Raw genomic sequence first — 21,102 nt, 5'->3', positions numbered from 1 at the left:
CAGTGTGGTGTCCTATTCATCTATGTAGATGTTTTCATGATGTAGCGAGATATGACTGGGAAAACTCTCAAATTGGGCTGAACATTTCCTGATGTGAATCCAAGACCCATTTCCACTCTGTCTGTCATGATGACATTAAATGCCATTTCATGCATTAATTTGGCTTTTAGTGGAGACATACAACTTGTGTCAGTGTTTTTTTATTTTTATTTTTTTACCACACCCATAAGCTAAAATAGACAAGAGTGGTCAAACTCTGTTTGAAAACATTCTAACTGCCCTGTTGTCTTAACTCCTCTCTCCGCTCTGTCTGCAGGAAAGCCTTACAGCACATGCCTCCGCTGTCCTTAACCCCGGCCTCCACCGAGTTCCCCAAGTTCTTCTCCTCAAACGTCCTGGAAGAAGTGGACGGCTTCCTTCTCCGGATAGCAGAGTAATTCCAAATCCCCACACTTATATTATGCCCTTGCGCTTAGCGCTCTAGGTTTGGGTCAGTCTCGTAGGTGAAGTGCAGTGACCCCTATGTGTAATCCCCACACTCATATTATGCCCTTGCGCTTAGAGCTCTAGGTTTGGGTCAGTCTCGTAGGTGAAGTGCAGTGACCCCTATGTGGGTCAAGTTAAGTTACTCAGGCTTGGTGAATAACATCATTTTTGGAGGGAAACTGTACATTATAAAGCATCTCTTGGATGTTTACTAAATATCTCTGTCTTTGTTTGTTGGGTCTCCAGCTGTTGCGTGACGCCCGACGCGGAGCTGACCCTGTTGGCCTTCGCCCTGGCTAGAGGAAGCGTGGCCAAAGTGCTGCAGTCCCTGGCGGGGATCTGCGAGCACCTGGACCTGGAGTACCGAGCGTCCTCCCTCCTCAAGTCCATGGCCACGGTCCGACTACGCCTGCTGCACAGACACGGTAAGCCCTCCTGTGGACCCGTGGAAGCGTGACAGGACTCGCCGTTGCGGCTGTTTGTTTGTTCATAGCTCTGTTTGTTTACTTGTGCGCTCGTGTTGTCCTGCGTCACAGGGAAACCCCTGCAGCTTTGCCTGCAGGCCTGCGATGTCAAGGGCAAAGAGGAGAAGTCTGGGCCAGAGAGCATGCTGACCGAACCAAGCACAGGAGACGGTACGGCGCATTTGGACCGCAGCCTTTTCATTTCTGTTGTGGTCCTTCTCTTTTCAGTTTTGAACCATCTAAATAGATGGCACAAAAACCCCCCTCAGCTAACTTAACTAGAATCCAAGATTCATAACATACATGTGTGTAGGTTTGAAAAGTGTGTTTGTCTCCGTTTGTTCTGAGATAGCCTGGAGTTTGAGTGGAGATGTTAACGTGAGTGGTGTGCTGGTGGTTGCAGGGTTCCTCACTGAGGCGGGGAAGAAGCGCGCCAGCGTGATCCTGTCCACGGAGGACCAGAGCAGCTTCCAGGTCACGCAGATCAAGATCAAAGTAAGCCCATGTGTTTATGGAGTCAGCCCCCGAGGTCCCCAAATGAAATGCGTGTCTGCCTTGACTAATGTTGTTTAGACAGCAGACTTTGAGTACTGTAATACCGGCCTATATTATTCAGAGATAAGCATTCCATTTGGTAATTGTAGTGTATGTAGATTTGTTTGAACTTTTTGCCCTCTTCTATGTTTCTCTGAGCTTAGAATGACGCTAGCAGGGAGTTCTTGTTATAACGGATAAAAGTAAATGAACACAATGCATGGCAGATAAGGCATAATGGAGAAGTGCCGTGTTAACCTTTGTTGGTTTCACCTTTAGAATTACGTCATTGTTGTACAGTAGGCGCCCTTTGGAAGCAAAAGCTTTCGTAGTTTTCAAAATGGCTTGTTTGGAAACACTGAAAAGTTGCTGTTTTTGTTTTTGTCACCCCGCTATCGTTGTAGGTGCGCAAAGGAGCAATAGGTGCCAAGTGTGGCCTTGTGTTTGCCTACAACGATCCGGACGCTTTTAATGCAGACAAACATTTTAAACGCTTCAAAAAGTTTGACGTGTGGGACCATAAGGACTATAAAGATTTTGTTCAGAACGGGTAGGTAACACACTGCCATTTTGCTTGTTTATTATGTCTAAGCCTTATTCAGACTTTTATGTGTTTGTGCAAATGTATATGTTTATCCACGTGTTGTGAAGTTGTATTCGTTTGACATATGACATGTGCAGTTGTGGTGTGTGTGTGTACCGTAGTGTCAGTAACAGTAAGTGTATTTCTGGCCAGCCAGGCTGTAAATATGACTCAACCTTCAGTGTGTGTGTTTGTGTGTGTGTGTGTGTGTGTGTGTGTGTGTGTGTGTGTGTGTTGACCACTGCATGCCTCTGGTCCTGCGTAGCACTAGCAGTGTGGGCCAGACGGAGGACGATCCCATTGGCTGCTTCGAGCTGGAGGAGGACTGGAACGATGTGGAGATCAAGCTGCGCCAGTGTCGGGTGTCAAAGGTATGCACACACTCACTGTTATCCCTCTCTTCCTCTCTCACACGCGCTCCTCCCCATCTCTCTCTCTCTCTTTCTCTCTCTCTCTCTTTCTGTCTGTCTCTTTTTCTCACCATCTCTCTCACCCTGTCTATCTCTCTTTCTTTTTCTCCCTGTTTCTCTGTCCCTGTCTACCTATCTCTCTCTCTCTCTCTTTCTGTCTGTCTCTTTTTCTCACCATCTCTCTCACCCTGTCTATCTCTCTTTCTTTTTCTCCCTGTTTCTCTGTCCCTGTCTACCTATCTATCTCTGTCTGTCTGTCTGTCTGTCTGTGTCTCTCTCTGTCTCTCTTTCTCCCCATCTCTCTCTCTCTCTGTCTACCTCTCTCTCCCTCTCTCACTGTCAATGGTCACCATTCGTACCTGTCTGTTTCTGAAATTGTGTGAAAAGCCCCTTCACATTCTGTCCCAGTGACACATAGACTGTTAGGAATGAGAACAATGAAACACATAGTCCACCCACAATGCCTCACTTCCAGACAAAACACCACCCTGACATGTCCACAGCACCACCTGTAAACTATTGACCCCCAGACCACACTGCACAACCCTGGCACAATGTGTGTCACCCCTTAAATGAGCAAAAGTACATAGAAAGAAGTCTGACCTTATTGTGTTTACTTATCGTGCCAGAGAGGATCAGTTAATTGTCTTACTCATTTCTTAAGTCAAGGTATTTGTTGTTGATCTTTAGGTATGTTTTTTGGACTCTTCGCCTCTATTCAGACAGGACAGTAAGCTAGAGATAGTGTGGGGTCAGAAATGACCACAGGTCTGATTTGAAAGCTGCGTCCCCATGGACCACAAACGTGGCGTGGATGCTGCAGTCATTTGTGTTACAGTTCCTCCGATTCATTAAGTAGCTAAGCTCCCTTTTTCCCAAGCAAATTCTAAAGAGCAATTACAGGTGTGTGTCTGTGTGTGTCTGTGTGTGTCTGTGTGTGTCTGTGTGTGTCTGTGTGTGTGTCTGTGTGTGTGTCTGTGTGTGTGTGTGTCTGTGTGTGTCTGTGTGTGTCTGTGTGTGTGTCTGTGTGTGTCTGTGTGTGTCTGTGTGTGTCTGTGGCAGGCATTGATTTGGCTGCTGGACACTGAGTAACCCCTTTTGACACCTTGTAATGAAGCCTGCTCACACTCTCTCCGTCTCTCCGTCCAGTTCCTGATGGTGAAGTTCCTGTGCGCGCGGCAGGAGTCCGCCGAGCGTCTGGGGGTGCAGCAGGTCAGCTTCAGCGGCTACCTGTGTCCAGGGGCCGACCAGACGGAGCCCCTGGAGGAGCTGAGCCCCGAGCCCGAGGGGGCCGACTGTGGCCTCACCACTGGACACACCCTCCTGAGGAAGACCCTCTTCTTCATCCAGCAGCTCACCAGAGACATGGTACTACACACTACTGCTGCTGCTGCTGTTGTGTCTCCTACCACAGTTACAGGGGAGCTACACCAGGCGCGTAATGGAAGCGTTCCATTCGCAACGCGTAAAATCCATTTAAGAAGACTGCTCTATTTTTTCCGAACGTACGACTACGCCCCACTGTCGCGTCTGGTGTGCAGTAGCTACTTCCATTGATTATAGTGATTATTAACTGCTGCAGCATGCGCGTTGTGAATGGAATGCTTCCCTGTTAGATATCACTTTCACTTACAGTGGGGCATCTGCTGCATGTATCATCCATCACCATCATTTACAACTTCACTGAGTGATAATGTAGCATCACTTTCCCTATTTAGCAATGATGTACATGTTAGTTCTTGCCATGCTATCCTTTCAATGATGTATTGATGTATTCTGATGTATTCAGTACATTTGTGACCTTGGGTGTCTTGAAAAGGCATTTTATAAATAGAGTGCATTATTATAATTATTATTTTCATTATTAGTATTATTATTACATTTCATTGAAGGTACGGTGAAGGTACGGAGGCCTTTTTAAGTTTCACAGAACTTGTCAGTGCATTTAATTATGACCGTTACGGTTTTATATTTACCAAAAGTAATGCTTATCTAGATCCAATCTGTTACGCTCATCTGTCTGCCGGTCTTGTGCCTTCTGATGTTGATGTGGTGATCAAGCTGTTGATGTGGTTTGGTGCAGGATGTGTCCCTTTACAAGCAGAAGTTCCTGCTGGACTTCAGTGGCTTAAACCTGCAACTCTTCTGGGACTTCTACAACAAACTCAGGAATATGTGAGTTGGCTACATGTACAGTACATTCACAGTTGCTACCAATCACCAACTGTCTCTCTGAATATGTTGTCAGTATCTTGAGTGCTGACTGTATATCTATGTGTGTCTGTGTGTGCGCCTATGTGTCTGTGTATGTTTGTGTGTGTCTGTCTGTGTTGTGTGTTGTGTTTCTGTGTATGCATGTGGGTCTGTGTGTGTGTGCGTACTCGCGTGTGTGCCTATCCAGCGAGGGAGAGGAGGCAGTGAAGACGAGGGTGCTGCTTCTCCAGCTGCTGCAGAACTGCTTCCCCGTGCTACCCAGTCCCCCAGCGTGCCGGAGCCCCACGGAGGCCTCGGCCAGCACGGACCGAGAGCACTCGGAGGCCGTGTGGGAGCTCTACAGTCACCTGTGTCAGGGTAGGAGCCCCAGCACACACTCTCCTGCCTCTGGAATGCCTAGTAACCGGACTCAGATTCCTTGTTTGTTGGCGCAAACCTGGCCAATAAAGCTGATTCTGATTGTAATATGCCACAAACAACCAAAATGAGTTTGAAGCTGTTATTTCAAAGTAAGAAACAACATAGTATTTAACACGGCCTGGTTTCTGATTGGTTGTTACTGCTGTTATTCTGTCTACTGGACAGGGCTATGATGTAGACTGGGTAAACCCAGCCTGATCTGCTGGCGATTGGGTTTCACACTGTAGCTCAGGCGGGAAACTTGCATATTTATCTCTCATACTTTTCCCGGGACCAATCACAAACTGGCTTATCCATCTGGTACAACCGGATCGTTGGCCTGATTGGTTGAAGGACTATCCAAGCGTGCAGAGTCATTTGAATTATGCCAATTGATCACTCCTCTTGTGCCGTAGAAATACCAGCAGCGCAGACTCCCCAGACTAATGTTCAATCTCAAAAGATTGAGCTTGGTCTGGGGATAGCCATTAGCTAGGGTATGATAGCAGTGTTATGAAATGAATTTTGTATGATGTAATATTTTGAATATGTTGGTAGACAACATGTTGTGTAATTGCAGAGGATTTGTGTTGTGTGTTTAGTGGTGGATGGTCCAGAGGGTGAAGCAACAGTGGACAAAACGCTCAGACGGGAAGCCGTGAAGGCCATACTGAACGGAGCGGTCATCTTCTTCCCTTACAAACAGAGTCGGAGGGACAAGCTTTTTGACTTGATGGTGAGTTGAGGGATCAGTTTGAAAACTTTACATCTTTTAAAGGCCTCACTGTATTTATCCGGTTTATTGCTTATGTTGAACATGTTCTTTTTCTTCTTTTCTTTATAGACAAGCATCACTGAGGAAGATCAGCTAGAGTCGGTGAAGCTGACTTTTGAGTCTCTGTGCAACTACTTCAGGTGAGTCACACATTCCAGCACTACAAGTCACACTTGGTCCACACACACTAATCCCATTCGTTCAGGGCCTTAACGTGTCCATGTCGTACGTTCACGCATTGTCCACTCACCGCTCCGATATGTTCAGCACCTAAACGTGTCCGTGTGTGTCCTATGCTTTTACAGTGACAAAGACCCCAGCGGTCTGCTCCTGCTGCCCCCTAAAGATGCCCCCCCAGACTTCAACATCAGCCCCGTCCTCAGTGTCATGGACACGCTCATCCGTGTGGCGATGCGAGAGGTGGGTCGCTGGGTTTCCCTTTTCAGAGACGGGGGGGCCTAGTGGTTTCAGCTGCCCCTCGACATGCCTGTTTATTTCTCTTGAAGCATGAAATATGCATAGGTCCTGACAGCCCAAAAGAGCTTCATTATCCTTTCATGACTCATATTCATCATAATTTCCCGTCCAACTTGTGCAGTCTAAATAAAAGAAGAGCTCTTGCTATTTTTAATGTGCTCAGGATAAATGTTTTGTAAGGTGTTATTTTTGGAGCAGTGTTATCCGTTTGATGTTCTGCAGTACAGTTCACTGTTGCTATTCTCTTATGCTGGAGTGTGTTACTGTGTACCCAACAACATTGTTTTCTTAGTTAGCTGGTTAGCTGCTGGTTGCCAAGCTTTGTAAGCATTTAATGTCAGGTGAAATACATTGTGTTTTTAAAATGTTTTGAACCATGAAATGATTAACCCGGCAGAGTCATTTATCAGTTATTTGTGAATGATTAAAAATAATTGAGGTAGAACCAAAAGCTTTGGTGATAACATTGCACTGTGTAATCAGGTTACAAATAGAGTTAAATAGTTTAAACAGCACAGGCTTTTCAGTTGGTCAGCTTCTCCCATGCTTTGCATTATTCATTCCCCTCTGAATGCAGCGTGAAAGTATGCAAACTATAGGGCCCCCTCTGTAGTCTGTACCCCTGCCCTTTGAGCATAGCAGTGCTGTACAGCACACTGGTATCTAATGTCTGTGTCTGTGTGTGTGTGTCTGTGTGTGTGTGTGTGTGTCTGTGTGTGTCTATGTGTGTGTGTGTGTGTGTGTGCTTTGTCCCTCAGTGTGAGGCGGTGATGGTGGAGCCGAGCGGGGGGCCCAGCCGGAAGGTTCTGCTGTCGCTGTACTGGGCGCTGCAGGGGAACCTGCTCTCCTGGTGCTACCTGCAGCTCAAAGCAGGGCCGTCCACGGCCTCCGAGCTGGCCAAGGCCATCCTCACCGAATGTAAGACGGCTCGTCAGCCTCTGGAATGGATACGGTCAATTATATGGGAAATATATATTCAGTGTTATTATCTTGCTATTTGTTTTGTTAGGAGCTGGCATAAGCAAGGCCATTTCCAAGGTTATTTAGTGTCCGACCTGCCTTTAAAACTTTACTGTACTTTAAATGTATGCAGTGCTGTCGAAGGCTTTGAAAGAGCCTAGACATAATGGGTCAATTTTCCCTTCCATGGATTAAGCCTGGTCTTAGTTTAAAAGAAAACATCAATACAAATATACATTTACAACAAAAAGAAGCTTTAGTCTAGGACAAGACTTAAGTATAATAGTTTCTCAAACTGTTTCTGTCATGTCATCACCAGCATTGTACCCAGTGTGTTGGTGTGTTTGCCTGACCCTGACCCTTCTCCTCCTCTTCCTCCTCCTCCTCCTCCTCCTGCTCCTCCTGCTCCTCCTGCTCCTCCTCCTGTAGACGTGCACCAGTTCCTGTCGGGGGCGCGCACCATGCTCACGTCGCTGCTACAGCGTCACAGCACCACGGAGCTCATGGAGAAGCTGAGCGGCTCCATCATGGCCATCGCCACCAGGCAGCTGGTACACACGCATGCATTCATGCACACACACACACACACACACACACACACACACTCACTCTCACTTACTCACACTCTCACACTCATTTGCTCTCACACACACACACTCTCACTTACTCACGCTCTCACTCACACACGCACACACACACACACACACACACACACACACATACACACACACACTCACTCTCATGCACTCACGCTCTCACTGCCTTTCAGCTGCCTTTCAGCTTAGATCGATCTCTTCCTTTTTTTATGGTGGCTAAGCATATGCTGAACCACATGGTATTATCGCCAGGTAGTGGTCAACAGAAATATAGAATAGAATGCCCTTTTTTGCTGTGGCTGTTGTAGATAATTAGCAGTTGTTCCATAAAAAGTAGTTAGCCGGTAAATGGTCTCTATGCACAAGCTTACTTGAAGTGGGCAAACCAGTTTCCTGTTCGTTGACATGGCTGTCAACAAGCACCTGAAGATGAGTGCTTTAGTTGTACCAAAACAAAAGAAATACAATGTACTGTACCTGAGTCTCAATGTCCGTGGGCGGCTCTAAGTCTTCGAGTCGTTATAAAAGCGATTTTAGCTTCCACCTTTTCCCTCAAAATGCCAACCGACGTGCAGTGACAGCACAAAATAAGGAGGGAAGTATTTCCGATGAGCACACATTTCGTTGAATTGAATTACTCCTCTTCAGGTGCTTGTTTACAGCGATGTCTACAAACAGGAAACTGATTTGGCAACTTCAAGTGAGCTAGTGCACAGAGCCCATTTAGATAGCTTTCAGTTTGTGCTCTGTTCAGGGCTGGCATAGTTCCACATGTCAACATGTGTGATATATGTTTTTGTTTTGTGCGTGTGTGTGTGTGTGTGTGTGTGTGTGTAGATCATCTTCCTGCTGGAGCTGTGCTCTCTGGACATTCCTCACTGTGAGCTGCTGCATAGTTTCTGCTCGGTGGTGGAGCTGCTGTCCAGCCTCTCCTGCGACACTGGGGACATCTTCTCCTCGGTCAGTCTCTCATTGGGCACCACTGTCCTGGCATCAGACTTCACAGCCATTTCAATTAAGCAGTGACTGTCAAATATTAAGCTGATCCTGTTTTTTTTAGATACAATTACACAGTCCATGGATATTATAGGTGCATGTGTTTCTTACTCCATATGGTAACGCAATGTTTTTGAAGCATTCTACATTGTTGGTGTGTGTGCATGTGTGTGCGTGCGTGTGTGTGTGTGTGTGTGCGCGTGCACATGTGTTTGCGTGTGTGTGAGTGTGATGAGTGCGTGCACATGTGTTTGCGTGTATGTATACGTATGTAAACATTTGTAAACACCCACGCATGAGGATGCGTGTTCAGGCGTCATTCGATTTCTGAGGCCGTGCGTGTGTGTGTGTTGGCGCAGGCGGACATGGAGAACTGTCAACAGCCTCAGCAGCCCGTGGTGCTGAAGACGTGGGACATGGAGTCTCCGCACAACTACGAGAACAGCCAGCACGAGACCACCGTGTTCGTCTGCCCCGGGGCCACTTCCTTCGAGGTGGAGTTCGATGACCGCTGTGAAACAGAGAAGAGGTAGCTGGCCGTGTTTCTGTCTCGCGAGAAGCAATCTCTCCAATAATGACCTTGGCCGGGTTTCCTAGATTCGTTAAGAAGCTCTTAAGTGCTAAGAACTTCTTAGGAGCGTTCCTAAGAAGTTCTTAGCACTTAAGAGCTTCTTAACCTGGCCCTTTTTAATTTCCTCCATTTCCCAAAACTGTGACAGAGGTGACTTTTAAGTGGTGTTCCATTCTTCTTTTGGCAGGTACGATTACCTGGAGTTCACTGACGCAAGAGGTGGGAAGGTTCGATACGACATGAAGGTTGGCACAGAGAAATGGCCAAAGGTAATTGTGGATGAAACGTCATAATATACATTCTTTGGAGGAGTTCTACTTAGCCTGTGTGTCTATGTGGGCGTTTGGGACATTGGACTGTTATGCTAAATGTAAAGAAAACCAAAGGAACCGAATCTGGAACTTAACTATCTCTGTTGGAGTTCTGAACCTTGTACTCTTGGCCTCTTGCCTCACTTGCTCTCTGCAGAAAGTGACGTTCAAAGGAGGCCCTCAGCTGCAGTTCCTCTTCCACTCGGACAGCAGCAACAACGAGTGGGGCTACAAGTTCACCGTGACCTCCTACGGCCTGCCCGACGTCACCGTCTCCTGGATCTCTGACCTGCAGCTGCTGGTGTCCAGACTCATGGGCCACTTGGCGTCTCGCACCATGGCCCTCAAAACGCCTCTGGGTCAGCACCACACGTTTACATTTACCTTCAGATAGATGCTTTATTGTCATTGTACGACGAGACAGACACGTTTATCGCACACGTTTATCCAAAGCAACGTAGAGGAAAGGGAATTAGCATTCAAGCTAAAGTGCAGAGGAGACCTTACAGTAATTTCCCGCATACAAGCCGCATTGTGTATAAGCCGCAGGACAGTGTTTTTTATGCAAATTAAAAGAAACAAAACCATATTAACACCATATTAACAGCCCCCCTGTGTTAACCTCATAGCTGAAGAAATGTAGCAAAATCAATGTATAAGCCACTGCTAATAGTCGGTAAATTACGGTAGCTAGGAAACAGGAACACTGTTTCTACAGGGTAAGAGTGCAGACATTTCTAAGTAGAGGTCAAAATGTGGTAGGAGGAGGTAGAGGAGGGAAGAGTGGGACGTGCATGGTAAGGACCAGGCCACTGGCCCTCTATTTGATTTCTTAATATATGGATTTGACATATTCCTGTTCCATATCCAGTTGGAATGGCTGGTAGTGTTAATCTAGTGTCACAGTAATGTGAATGGTTTCAGCCCTCACATGTTTAGGGAGAGATTTGAAATGTTGAGAGGGTCATTGGGAGGATCAGGACAAAGCCAGGGTTTTGTACAGATACTGTAGGTAGGGTCGATGTAGTAATTTAACGTTTTGCTTTCATGACTCATGTCTTCAGACACCCATGACGGAAAGGAGCAGCCCGCGGGGAAGATGAGTCACGTCCTCTTGTCCACCCTGTGGAAGTCCATCTTCAGGCACGGACTGAGCAACTCCGGGACAGCAAGTCAGGACCGGTCAAAGGTAACTGTCCCCAGCGGTGGACCCCGATCATGTCCTCATGGAGGCCAGAAGAGATGACCTTCATGTTCTTGTGGCTGACCTCGACCTTGTCCTTTTTGTCCAGGTGGAGACGGAGGATGGCCTGGTGGACTTCCTGGTGGCCTTTGCCAAGTGGGAGCCGTCTCCAGACTCCCCCGACAGCAGGGTGGAGTTGATGAGAGGCCTCATGCTGACCTGCAAGAAGCAGGCCGTCCGCAACGAGATTGCCGGCGGCGCCAAGGTGGACCAGGCAGTGAACGCCGTGTGGTCAGCCATGGTCTACCACACACCAGCCCTCCATCACAGCCTGAGACTCTATGGTACGTTAACGCCCAGCATCTCTTTAAAATGGCAAAAGAGCACAGTGAGTTGGTCTAACTAGGTCTAGTGGACATTACTGCCACAGATAAAAGCAGCCATTTTCTGCATGAGGTTTCCTTAAGGTCTCTCCTGTAATTTGAGCCCAGGAGCTCCAGACAATAGCTGTCTAGATGGCCAGATGAAATTGCAGGCCTGCCGATATCGCGGAAGCGAGTTTAGATCCACCGTCCATTTCCCGCAAATGTGTCTCTACACGAGAAAGTTAAATGGATGAAAGCATAACACACAAAGAAGCAGATGGCAGCAGCTTAATGTCTTCATGGTCCTAGAGAGTCTGAGGAAGCCTCATGCAAATATGGCACTTATCTTCTCCACACCAGTAACTCTGAACGAGAGCATTGAGCTATCTTACTAGTGATAGTGGGACTGATTAGTGAAGGGTCTGACTGGCTGTAATGTTTTTCTCTCTGTGTGTGTGTGCTCTGTCCTCTGTGCAGTGTCCAAGGGTGGCCAAGTAAGTCTCCCCGAAGATCTGGTGCAGGTTTACAAGCTGGCAGATGGTATCCGCACATGGATGGTATGTTAGTCACCCAATAATGCGTTTTATCACACAACTAAATGTAGAAGAGATGCAGTGTCATTCTTCTTCAAAACAGTTGAAGTTTTATTCCATAAAAGGAATATTTGGATGATAGTCTAATGTTGCCTTTACTATGTTGATGATTTCTAATAATGTTGCCTATATGTTAATTTGTCTGGCAAACTGTCATTTACAAGTAAAACATTTTGAAAACATTTAAACGCATTGTAGCATTTGCTGTCCAGCTCAGAAATGGATAGAAATTGCATAAATAGATGCTGTTACACGTTTTTCGCCATGATATGTTGGTTGTTGTCAGAGTGAAGAGCGTGTTGTGTGTAGTAACATGTAGGTAGTAACCCTCCTCTCCTGTCCTCTGCCAGCTGGAGATGAAGCAGCGCTACCTGGTCAAGAAGATGAACGTGGTGGAGAATGACAAGGAGCCGGGGGAGGTCAGCATGGACTCATTAGGTGAGCCCCAGTCTAGTGTCTCACTGTTGTCCACTTACAGGAGATCACAAGGAGCTAAGGCCCGTACACACAAGTCCGATTTTTCGCATTTGAAAATTTGCATCAAAAGAGACTGTTCCGAAAGTTTTTTTCATAGCAACGAACTTCGTCCTTGGTGTGTACAGACTTAGAATTACAGAACTTACTTAAAGCATTAGAATACATATGTGTAATAGCCTGCATAATTTCTTGCTAATATTTTGTGCGAAAAGTCGGACTCTGTGTGTACAGGCTTTTTGTCTCCCAACATTTGATGTGCTAAATACCTCAAATGCCCTAAAAATGTACTGTAACTATATGACACACGGAGAAATGGTTAACTCACTCGTCACTCACCTGTTCATGTTCCCCTGTTTGCCTTGTTCTGTCTTGCAGCGGAGGTGTGCATTGAGAAGAGCCTGCTGCTCTTCAGGTTTGCTCCCAGGGGAGTGCTCTCTCAGCTGTCTCTCTCCGAGTCCTCCAAACCAGAGGGGGGCGCCGGCGCTAACCCTCTCCTCCGCTCCGTCTCCATATCCGAGGCCGACTTCCAGGCCAGCGTGAGCCCCTCCTCGACCCAGCCCCCCAAGGCCGAGGCGGCCACCGCCGACCCCCCCACCCCCGTCACCACCGCCGCCAACCCCCCCCCCCCACCATCATCGTCGGCGTCTGCGTCTCACCCCCCGAGCCGGGTCCACTCTCAGGTGTCGTCGGCGTCGGACCCCGGAGCGTCCAGCAGCAGCAGCAGCGTTAGCGTTAGCAGCACCAGCGGCACCGCGGCCCCCACAGAGCCGGTCTCGCCCGTGGCCCTGCAGCGCCGTTCGCTCTTCAGCCGCGAGCGCCTCCGCCTGCTCTCCTTCCGCTCCATGGAGGAGCCCCGCATGGCCCCCTCCGTCAAGGAGCGCTTCCCCATCCTCAAGGACATCCTCAACTTCACCAAGGACCAGGCCATCAGCGTGGCCAGGTAGGCACTGGGCAGCACAGCACAGCACACACTCACACACGAATACTTACCGCAATTTCTATTAACTATTTCTATTAACCGCAGCTAAATTAGCGAAAATTAAAGTGTGCCGACTTCATGTACTGGAGATCACAGTATGCACAGGAAGGCAGAGGACAAAAGTGTGTTCAGGAAAGCGTCTCTCTATATACTGTCCTGCGGCTTATACACAGGGCGGCTAATATACAGGAAATTGCTGTATGAACAGAAGAGTGCCCCTTATTATGTGATCCCTCATTAACTTGTTCCTTATTTCAAACACAAAAACAAGCACTGTCCTGCTGAATCAAGTAGAATGCCAATATGACCACATACTAATACATACAGTATGGCATGGGGATTTAAATGAGCTATAAATGGTGATAGTCTTTCAAATGTTTGGAACCAGCTTGAACGATTTTGTAAATGGTAAATGCAATAATATACCGGTAGCGTTTTTCTAATCCTCTGAGCACTCCAAGCACTTTACAGTGGCGTGCCTTACATTCACTGATTATCTCTCTCATACACAAACATACACACACACACTGATGGCAGAGGCTGCCATACAAGGCGACAACCTGCATATGGGGAGCAGTTTGGGGTTGAATATCTTGCTCAGGGTCACCTCGACAGGGCCAGGAGTCGTCAGGCTCAAATCGGCAACTCCTCCTCTACCTCTGGAGCCACCTGTCGCGTTCCCCGTGTTGTGATCAGATGTTGGTGTGTGTGTGTGTGTGTGTGTGTTTGTGTGTGTGTGTGTGTTTGTATATAATGTGTGTGTGTGTGTGTGTGTGTAATGTGTATATAATGTGGTTGCTCTGCCTCCCGCAGTGTCCTGCAGACGCTGTCTCTGAAGAAGGCGCAGGCCCAGAGTGTGTGCAAGGTGCTGGAGACGGTGCAGTGGTGTCTGCGCTCCATGGGCAAGCCACACCTCTTCCAGGCCCCCTGCATCCTCTTCCTGCAGGAGCTGCTGGCCTGCCAGAAGGACTTCTCCAGGTAGGGACCGCACCGCACCGCACCGCACCGCACCGCACCGCACCGCACCGCACCGCACCACACCACACCACACCGCACGGGGCTTCTGCTCCACGCTGGACACATTCAATCATCATGGGCTGGTCTTCCGTACAGGGGTACAAGCCTAGTCCTAGACTAAGAGAAAACAAACAAATCCCCATTGAAGAAAAGTTTTTGTGAAGGACTAAATTTAAGCCATGTGCAGGAGACTGTGTGTGTGTGTGTGTGTGTGTATGTTTGTGTGTGTGTGTGTGTGTGTGTGGAGGGGGGGGGTATCAGGGGTCTCAAAGTCTCCTTAGCTGCATTAATTGGCAGCTGTTGTACTTCGTAATGGGTAATCAATGTTCTTCAATTTTGGTGCAGTGCATCTGTGTGTTGCCAGCTCAACTTATAACCCTGTGTGTGTGTGTCTGTGTGCGTGTGTGTGTGTGTGTGTGTGTGTGTGTGTGTAGTTATTTCTCCCAGCTGTCGGGCTGTGGGCAGGAGCTGCGGGAGCAGGTGCGGCGCTCCTACCACCGGCTGGTCCTCATGCTCGTGGAGGCCGTCCAGAGCTTCAGCGGCCTCAACGCAAAGTAACGCCTCCGTCCCTCTGCACACACACACACTCACACACACACACATCCCACATCCCACCACTACCTTTTTGTAACTGCAAAAAGGAACACGCAGTTGATAATTTAAGTGCATGTTTCTATCAAATACAAAACTACTGTATGAACAACACTGAGCAGTTCTAGTTGTAAAATATTTTTTGGTTTTAAGAAATTAGTTTAAAAGTTCTTTCTTTTTTGATGTTCTGTTTTTAAACCTGAGCAGTGCTGTAGTCCTGACCCTCTCTTCCCCCCTCCCGTCCTTGTCCCCAGGGTCCTGCTGCCCGCCCTGTCGTGTGTGCAGACCTGCTTGCTCCACCTGCTGGACATGAGCTGGGAGGTGGAGGACCTGTCCCTCTTCCTGGACATCAAGCTGCCCGAGCTGCTGCTCACCATGTCCCAGGAGAACATCAGCGTGCATGACATCGCCATCAGGTAGCTATAGAATGCAGCCCAGTACCACCACACGCTCTACACACGCAGTACCATCACAGACTCTACACGCAGTACCACCACACACACACTCTACACGCAGTACCGCCACACACTCTACACACAATACCAACACACACACTACACGCAGTACCAACACAGACTCTACACGCAGTACCGCCACACACTCTAGACGCAATGCCAACACAGACTCTACACGCAGTACCACCACACACTCTACACGCAGTACCACCACGCACACTAAACGCAGTACCACCACACACACTACACGCAGTACCACCACACACTCTACACGCAGTACCACCACACACACTAAACGCAGTACCACCACACACTCTACACGCAGTACCACCACACACTCTACACGCAGTACCACCACACACTCTACACGCAGTACCACCACACACACTAAACGCAGTACCACCACACACTCTACAGTACACGCAATACCAACACAGACTCTACATGCAGTACCACCACACACTCTACACACGCAGTACCACCACACACTCTACACGCAGTACAGGCAGTACCACCATACACTCTACAGTACACGCAATACCAACACAGACTCTACATGCAGTACCACCACACACTCTACACACGCAGTACCACCACACACTCTACACACCCACTACCACCACACACTCTATACGCAATACAACCACACTCATTGCACCCAGTAAAGGGCCGTTCACCCCTGGAACCATAACTATAATGATAACTATAGCAACAGAAGTGTTCACACTGACTAGCGATAAGGAACGTTTTTCCGTGTGTTGATGAATGTGATGTCTAAAATGTTATGGATTCTGATTGACTTTCTGCTCTCTGTCATTCTCAGAATTTCTCTGAAAGTGATCCCCAACCATGTCGTTCTTCATGCCGTTATAGTTTAAGTGTGGACATTGCCATTGATACTGTATTAGTGAGAGCGATACTTTTTTGCCGATATAGTTATTGCTCCTGTTGTGAACGTCCCTCTATACCAGCTCTGCCTCAACTAAGGGCACTTTTTCTTCAGTGTTTTATGTTGTATATATTTTGTGTGTGTGTGTGGTCACAGTCAGTGGACGGAGGAGGATGAGATCGCGGACTACGAGAGGAACATGGAGTGGATGGACGAGTGCATGGACGGCATGCTGGAGAAGTGGTACGACAAGGTGATGCAGGGGACGCTGGAGAGCAGAAGAAAGGTAACGCCCTCGAGACCGTCTGCCGCGCCGTTCCGTTCCGTTCCTCTGAAGTTGCATAAGCGTCCGTTCACACAGACCCTCCTCTCTAACTGACTTTGTGCTCTTTGTTGATGAGCTGAGAAGCACATGCTACAAAGAGTTGGTAAAAATAGACTCTCTGTTTTAGCTGCGGTGGTAAAAGTCTTTTTAGCCGTGTCTTTACAAGAAGCGGAATGTTATGGTCAGTCAGATAAAGATCTCTGGCGTCCTAGCACCCGGAATAGCAACTCGAGGCAAACACTGTCAACTTTGGAACATATACACAGTTTTATGTTCTGTACATCGAAGTGTCTTGTTAACATGACATCTGGCCCTCTCGTGTGTACAGTAAGTCCTATATTGTTCAGTATAGCGTGGGCTGTGTGTACAAGTGTCAGCTGCACACTGGCTCTCAAGTGATCCCAAATATTGATTACAGATGTGGCCTACTGCCCTGTATTGTCACGGTGATCTCTGGGTTGTTTATCCATCAATTATTTATCAGCAATTACAACACCCACTCTATTTTGTACCCGTGTGTGAGATCATCCTGAACCAGGACCTGCCTTTTATCTTGCCTCGTGAGCTTCGGTCGTCCGTTTCTGTGCAAACATTTGATCAGCTCTTATGTCAACAATACCTGTGATACCTGTGTGCATTGAAAAGGAGGATTACGTGAAGTTCCATGTTATACAACATGATGACATTTTATGAAAAAAAAAGGCTTTCATGATGGGAGCCTTTTCAACTTTCATGCCATTCCAAATTCAAACTCGCATATCCATTCAGCTGCCAGCATCAAACAGATTAAATGTGCCCTAGAAAGAATAGATATCAGCAGGCATCTCACTGTGTGTCCGTGTCTGCATGTCTGCATGTGTGTGCGTGTGTGTGTATGTGTGTGTGTGTGTATGTGTGTGTGTGTGTGTGTGTGTGTTTCCTCAGATGCACATGTTCATAGCGCGCTACTGCGACCTGCTGAACGTGGAGATCTCGTGCGACGGCTGCGAGAGGATCGCTCCGTGGCACCGCTACCGCTGCCTCCAGTGCACGGACATGGACCTGTGCAAGACCTGCTTCCTCAGTGAGTCCCTGCACCGCAGCAGATGCACCTCACACATTACACCACATTACGGCCCAGTCTGGACAAGAGTCTGTTTCAGAGGATGCGCCGCCCCAGTCTTTGTGTGTGGTGCAAAGCCTAAATGAAACAATGGAACTTGTTCTTCGCAAAACCTAAATGACACAGATTCCAAACTAACTACCCAAAGGCCAATGAGGTTGCATACACAATCCTCATAGAACTGGACTCCTCTCTGTTTCACCTATTTATCAGCATTCTCCAATGCCAGACACAAACAGGTGAAGTAGAGACGAGTCCTAACGAGTCCGAGTTAGTTTGGAATTTGTATAGAGAGACGGAGTGTCTCCCTGAGGCCTCGAAGACAACACTATCACGATTGACCAGAAGTTTTATGCTATACTGTATTATATAGCATTATATACAGTACACGGTATCTAGAAAACACAAGCTTCTTCTGGATTCTCAGTATTCGGTGCTCTAATATCATGTGGTGATGAGCCCAAGCATCATAGCCTCACACATGAGTGTGTGCTGTCAGAGGTCACAGGGCACCCTCACAGGTCTTAAGTAGGGTTCAGACCAAAGATTCCCGACGAGACGAGACGAGCCGAGCCGCGATGTTCTAAAACTTTGCGACTGCGACTCACAGGTGTTTAATGCTCTGCGACAGCTTGCGACGGCTTGCAACTACGTGCAACTTCTAATTCACACCGCTGCAACTCAGTCTCGTCGCATCGGGAATCTTTGGTGTGAATTGGGCTTTATGGAGTCCGTGCCACGGCAGGTTTGGAGCTCTTTTAGTTGCATGTAGTGGACTGCAAACTGCAGAACAGCATGTTGTGGTCATAATGTTTTATAACAAGCGATAATAAAGTAGTATTGTAAATGTAGTAGTAGTAACAGAACCAACATCTGTGTAGACGACAGTCAGTGGCAGGTTGCACTTAGAACCTTGTGCACGGTCCCGTCTGAAGCACAGGTGACGGTAATCACTGTGTTTGATCCACAGGTGGTGCCAAGCCGGAGGGTCACGAGGATGACCACGAAATGGTCAACATGGAGTACGCCTGTGACCACTGCCAAGGCCTGATCGTGGGCAGCCGCATCAACTGCAACGTGTGTGAGGACTTTGACCTGTGCTTCGGCTGCTACAACGCCAAGAAGTACCCAGACAGGTAATTACTGGATCGGGTCGTCGTCACCAGGGGTGTGTTCAGCTGGCGCGGTCACAAGAATCCAATTTGACAAAAGATAAATCTTGAACTTTGCACTTCAATAGACATTCCGCAAATGGAATGGCCCATGCTGCTCTCCAAAACAATTTTCAGCTTTACTGCTGTGCTTGTAGGTGTTGTTTACAATGCCTCAGTAATTACCAGAACCACAGGAGCTGTTATTTTGAAGTCCCATTTCAATCTTAATTAATCTCTCTCTTCCTCTCACTTTCTTTCTCCATCTGTCTCTCTCTCCTCTCCCTTTCTCTTCTTTCACTCTCTCTTGCTCCCTCTCTCTCTCAATCTCTTTTGCTCCCTCTCTCTCTCCCTCCCTCTCCCTCCCTCTCTCTCTCTCTCTCTCTCTCGCGCTCTCTCTCTCTCTCTCTCTCTCTCTCTCTCTCTCTCTCTCTCTCTCTATCTATCTATCTATCTATCTATCTATCTATCTATCTCTCTCTCTCTCTCTCTCTCTCTCTTCCCCGGACCCCTCTCAGTCACCTCCCCACCCACCGCATCACGGTCTACCCGATGGTGACCATCCGCATCAGTGACCGCCACCGGCTCATCCAGCCGTACATCCACAACTACTCGTGGCTGCTGTTCGCCGCGCTGGCGCTCTTCACCTCCGAGCTGACCGGCCGGCTGCCGGCCGAGGGCCAGGGCCCGGGGGCGCCCGCGCTGGAGCAGGCCGCCGGGCTGCACGCCCGCTGCTCCGAGCTCATCACCGAGTGCCTGCTCAAGGGCCAGACGGGCAAAGGTGGGTGCCATGCCATGCCAGGCCTGGCCGTGCCATCTTTGTTGAGAGGAGCACACAGTCTGTGTTTATGGTTTGGACTGTTAGTTAAGTTAGACACTTAAGAGCACTGAAGGGATTTGATTAGATCAAAGGGCTAGTTTTGCAGTCAGGGTTAGCACTTTATTTTACAAGGCCTGGAAATTAAGCCTTCTTAAAATATCATTATTTATGTCTTTTGTTGTGGTTATTGTTTAATGTACATCCGTTGAGAAATTTAAAAAAGATGGCATATTCCCTTTGCCAATTCTCAGATATTTATACTTGTAATGGGGCACAGAGGTGTGTTGGAGTGGATGTACGATTTCATCCCTGTCTCTCTGTGTGTGTGTGTCTGTGTGTCTGTGTGTGTGTGTATGTGTTCGCGCGCGCATGTGTGTGTGTGTGTGTGCTCCCGTGTGCAGGTCTGAAGGCGTCTGCTCTGATCTCCATGCTGTCGTCGGCCGAGTCGGCGACGGAGAGTGAGCTGGAGCCCTGCAGCCCAGAGTCGTCCCAGGAGGTCAGCACCACCGACACGTCCTCCCTCCCCGCCAGCAACGCTGCCGTCTGCTCGCCGCCGCCCCCCAAAGACAGGGTGAGGAACTGCACCATAGTCATACTATCAATCAGCATGCAGAGGGTGCACTGAGGTTGCATTTTAATGTAGAACAATCCTCATCCTTTGTCCTTATGGTGGACAAGGTACATATGTACATCACTAAACCTACTCTAAATACAGATGACAGTGGGTGGCTCTCAAATACTCTCCTCGATCCTTGTGGGGCGTTCCCACTGATCTATAACTAACACTGGATAGACTATCCCATTGCTGCCGCCCCATCATTCTCTATCTAGATCAGTGAGGACGAGGATCAAGGAAGGAAGGGAGGGTGTATAAAACACCAAATGAGAGGCAACCATTGTCTTCAGCAGGTGGTCTGACTTTCTGAGCACATACTTCTGTTCCCAAACACAGAAATCTAATTGCACCGTTTAGACATTAGGGGGCGTTAGACGTCACTTCATGTTTAGTGCTTATCTGCGCTCTCATGGGTTGTAGAACCGGTAAGGCCAGCAGTGCCCCGGTCCGGTCCTGCCTGTGTTTGAACAAGCATATCAAAAGGTTGAATCAAATGTGTCAAAAGGAAATCAAATAAATGTACCAGTGACCACATGTCATACACGACAGGTCTTTTGTCAGAGCATGGGAATGAGGGAGAAAAGATTATATCACAATGTTATTTACATCAGCCAATCAAATTGTTTTTTGTTAAAGCCCATTTAACGCTAACCTGACTCTCGGCAGATCCTGTAGTTCGCTGTCTGCTTCACACAAGGATCTGGGACTTCTCGATAGGAGATGTATTTATGAAGGCGGGTCCTTGTAAAACATCCTTGCATGT

At 48.0% G+C, this 21,102-nt stretch overlaps 1 protein-coding gene across 2 annotated transcripts in view; it reads left to right on the top strand.

The window, feature by feature from the left end:
* zzef1 (zinc finger, ZZ-type with EF hand domain 1) overlaps positions 1–21,102 on the top strand; it is a 47,383-nt gene that overhangs the window by 3,600 nt on the left and 22,681 nt on the right. For both annotated transcript variants that reach the window (XM_062536259.1, XM_062536258.1), the window contains exons 7-37: positions 317–433; positions 733–911; positions 1,023–1,121; positions 1,354–1,445; positions 1,889–2,034; positions 2,333–2,438; positions 3,627–3,845; positions 4,561–4,652; positions 4,879–5,048; positions 5,693–5,826; positions 5,935–6,005; positions 6,171–6,285; positions 7,101–7,260; positions 7,732–7,853; positions 8,736–8,858; positions 9,254–9,423; positions 9,653–9,734; positions 9,934–10,135; positions 10,841–10,965; positions 11,069–11,303; positions 11,802–11,881; positions 12,268–12,355; positions 12,770–13,334; positions 14,187–14,351; positions 14,825–14,944; positions 15,236–15,397; positions 16,482–16,611; positions 17,575–17,713; positions 18,723–18,888; positions 19,422–19,684; positions 20,125–20,294. In XM_062536259.1, coding sequence (XP_062392243.1) covers positions 317–433; positions 733–911; positions 1,023–1,121; positions 1,354–1,445; positions 1,889–2,034; positions 2,333–2,438; positions 3,627–3,845; positions 4,561–4,652; positions 4,879–5,048; positions 5,693–5,826; positions 5,935–6,005; positions 6,171–6,285; positions 7,101–7,260; positions 7,732–7,853; positions 8,736–8,858; positions 9,254–9,423; positions 9,653–9,734; positions 9,934–10,135; positions 10,841–10,965; positions 11,069–11,303; positions 11,802–11,881; positions 12,268–12,355; positions 12,770–13,334; positions 14,187–14,351; positions 14,825–14,944; positions 15,236–15,397; positions 16,482–16,611; positions 17,575–17,713; positions 18,723–18,888; positions 19,422–19,684; positions 20,125–20,294 — 4,807 coding nt within the window. The remainder of the gene's footprint in view (positions 1–316; positions 434–732; positions 912–1,022; positions 1,122–1,353; positions 1,446–1,888; positions 2,035–2,332; positions 2,439–3,626; positions 3,846–4,560; positions 4,653–4,878; positions 5,049–5,692; positions 5,827–5,934; positions 6,006–6,170; positions 6,286–7,100; positions 7,261–7,731; positions 7,854–8,735; positions 8,859–9,253; positions 9,424–9,652; positions 9,735–9,933; positions 10,136–10,840; positions 10,966–11,068; positions 11,304–11,801; positions 11,882–12,267; positions 12,356–12,769; positions 13,335–14,186; positions 14,352–14,824; positions 14,945–15,235; positions 15,398–16,481; positions 16,612–17,574; positions 17,714–18,722; positions 18,889–19,421; positions 19,685–20,124; positions 20,295–21,102) is intronic.

Source organism: Sardina pilchardus, chromosome 5 (assembly GCF_963854185.1).
Source record: "Sardina pilchardus chromosome 5, fSarPil1.1, whole genome shotgun sequence".
NCBI classification, from domain to species: Eukaryota; Metazoa; Chordata; class Actinopteri; order Clupeiformes; family Clupeidae; genus Sardina; species Sardina pilchardus.
This window is presented reverse-complemented; position numbering and strand designations above follow the sequence as displayed.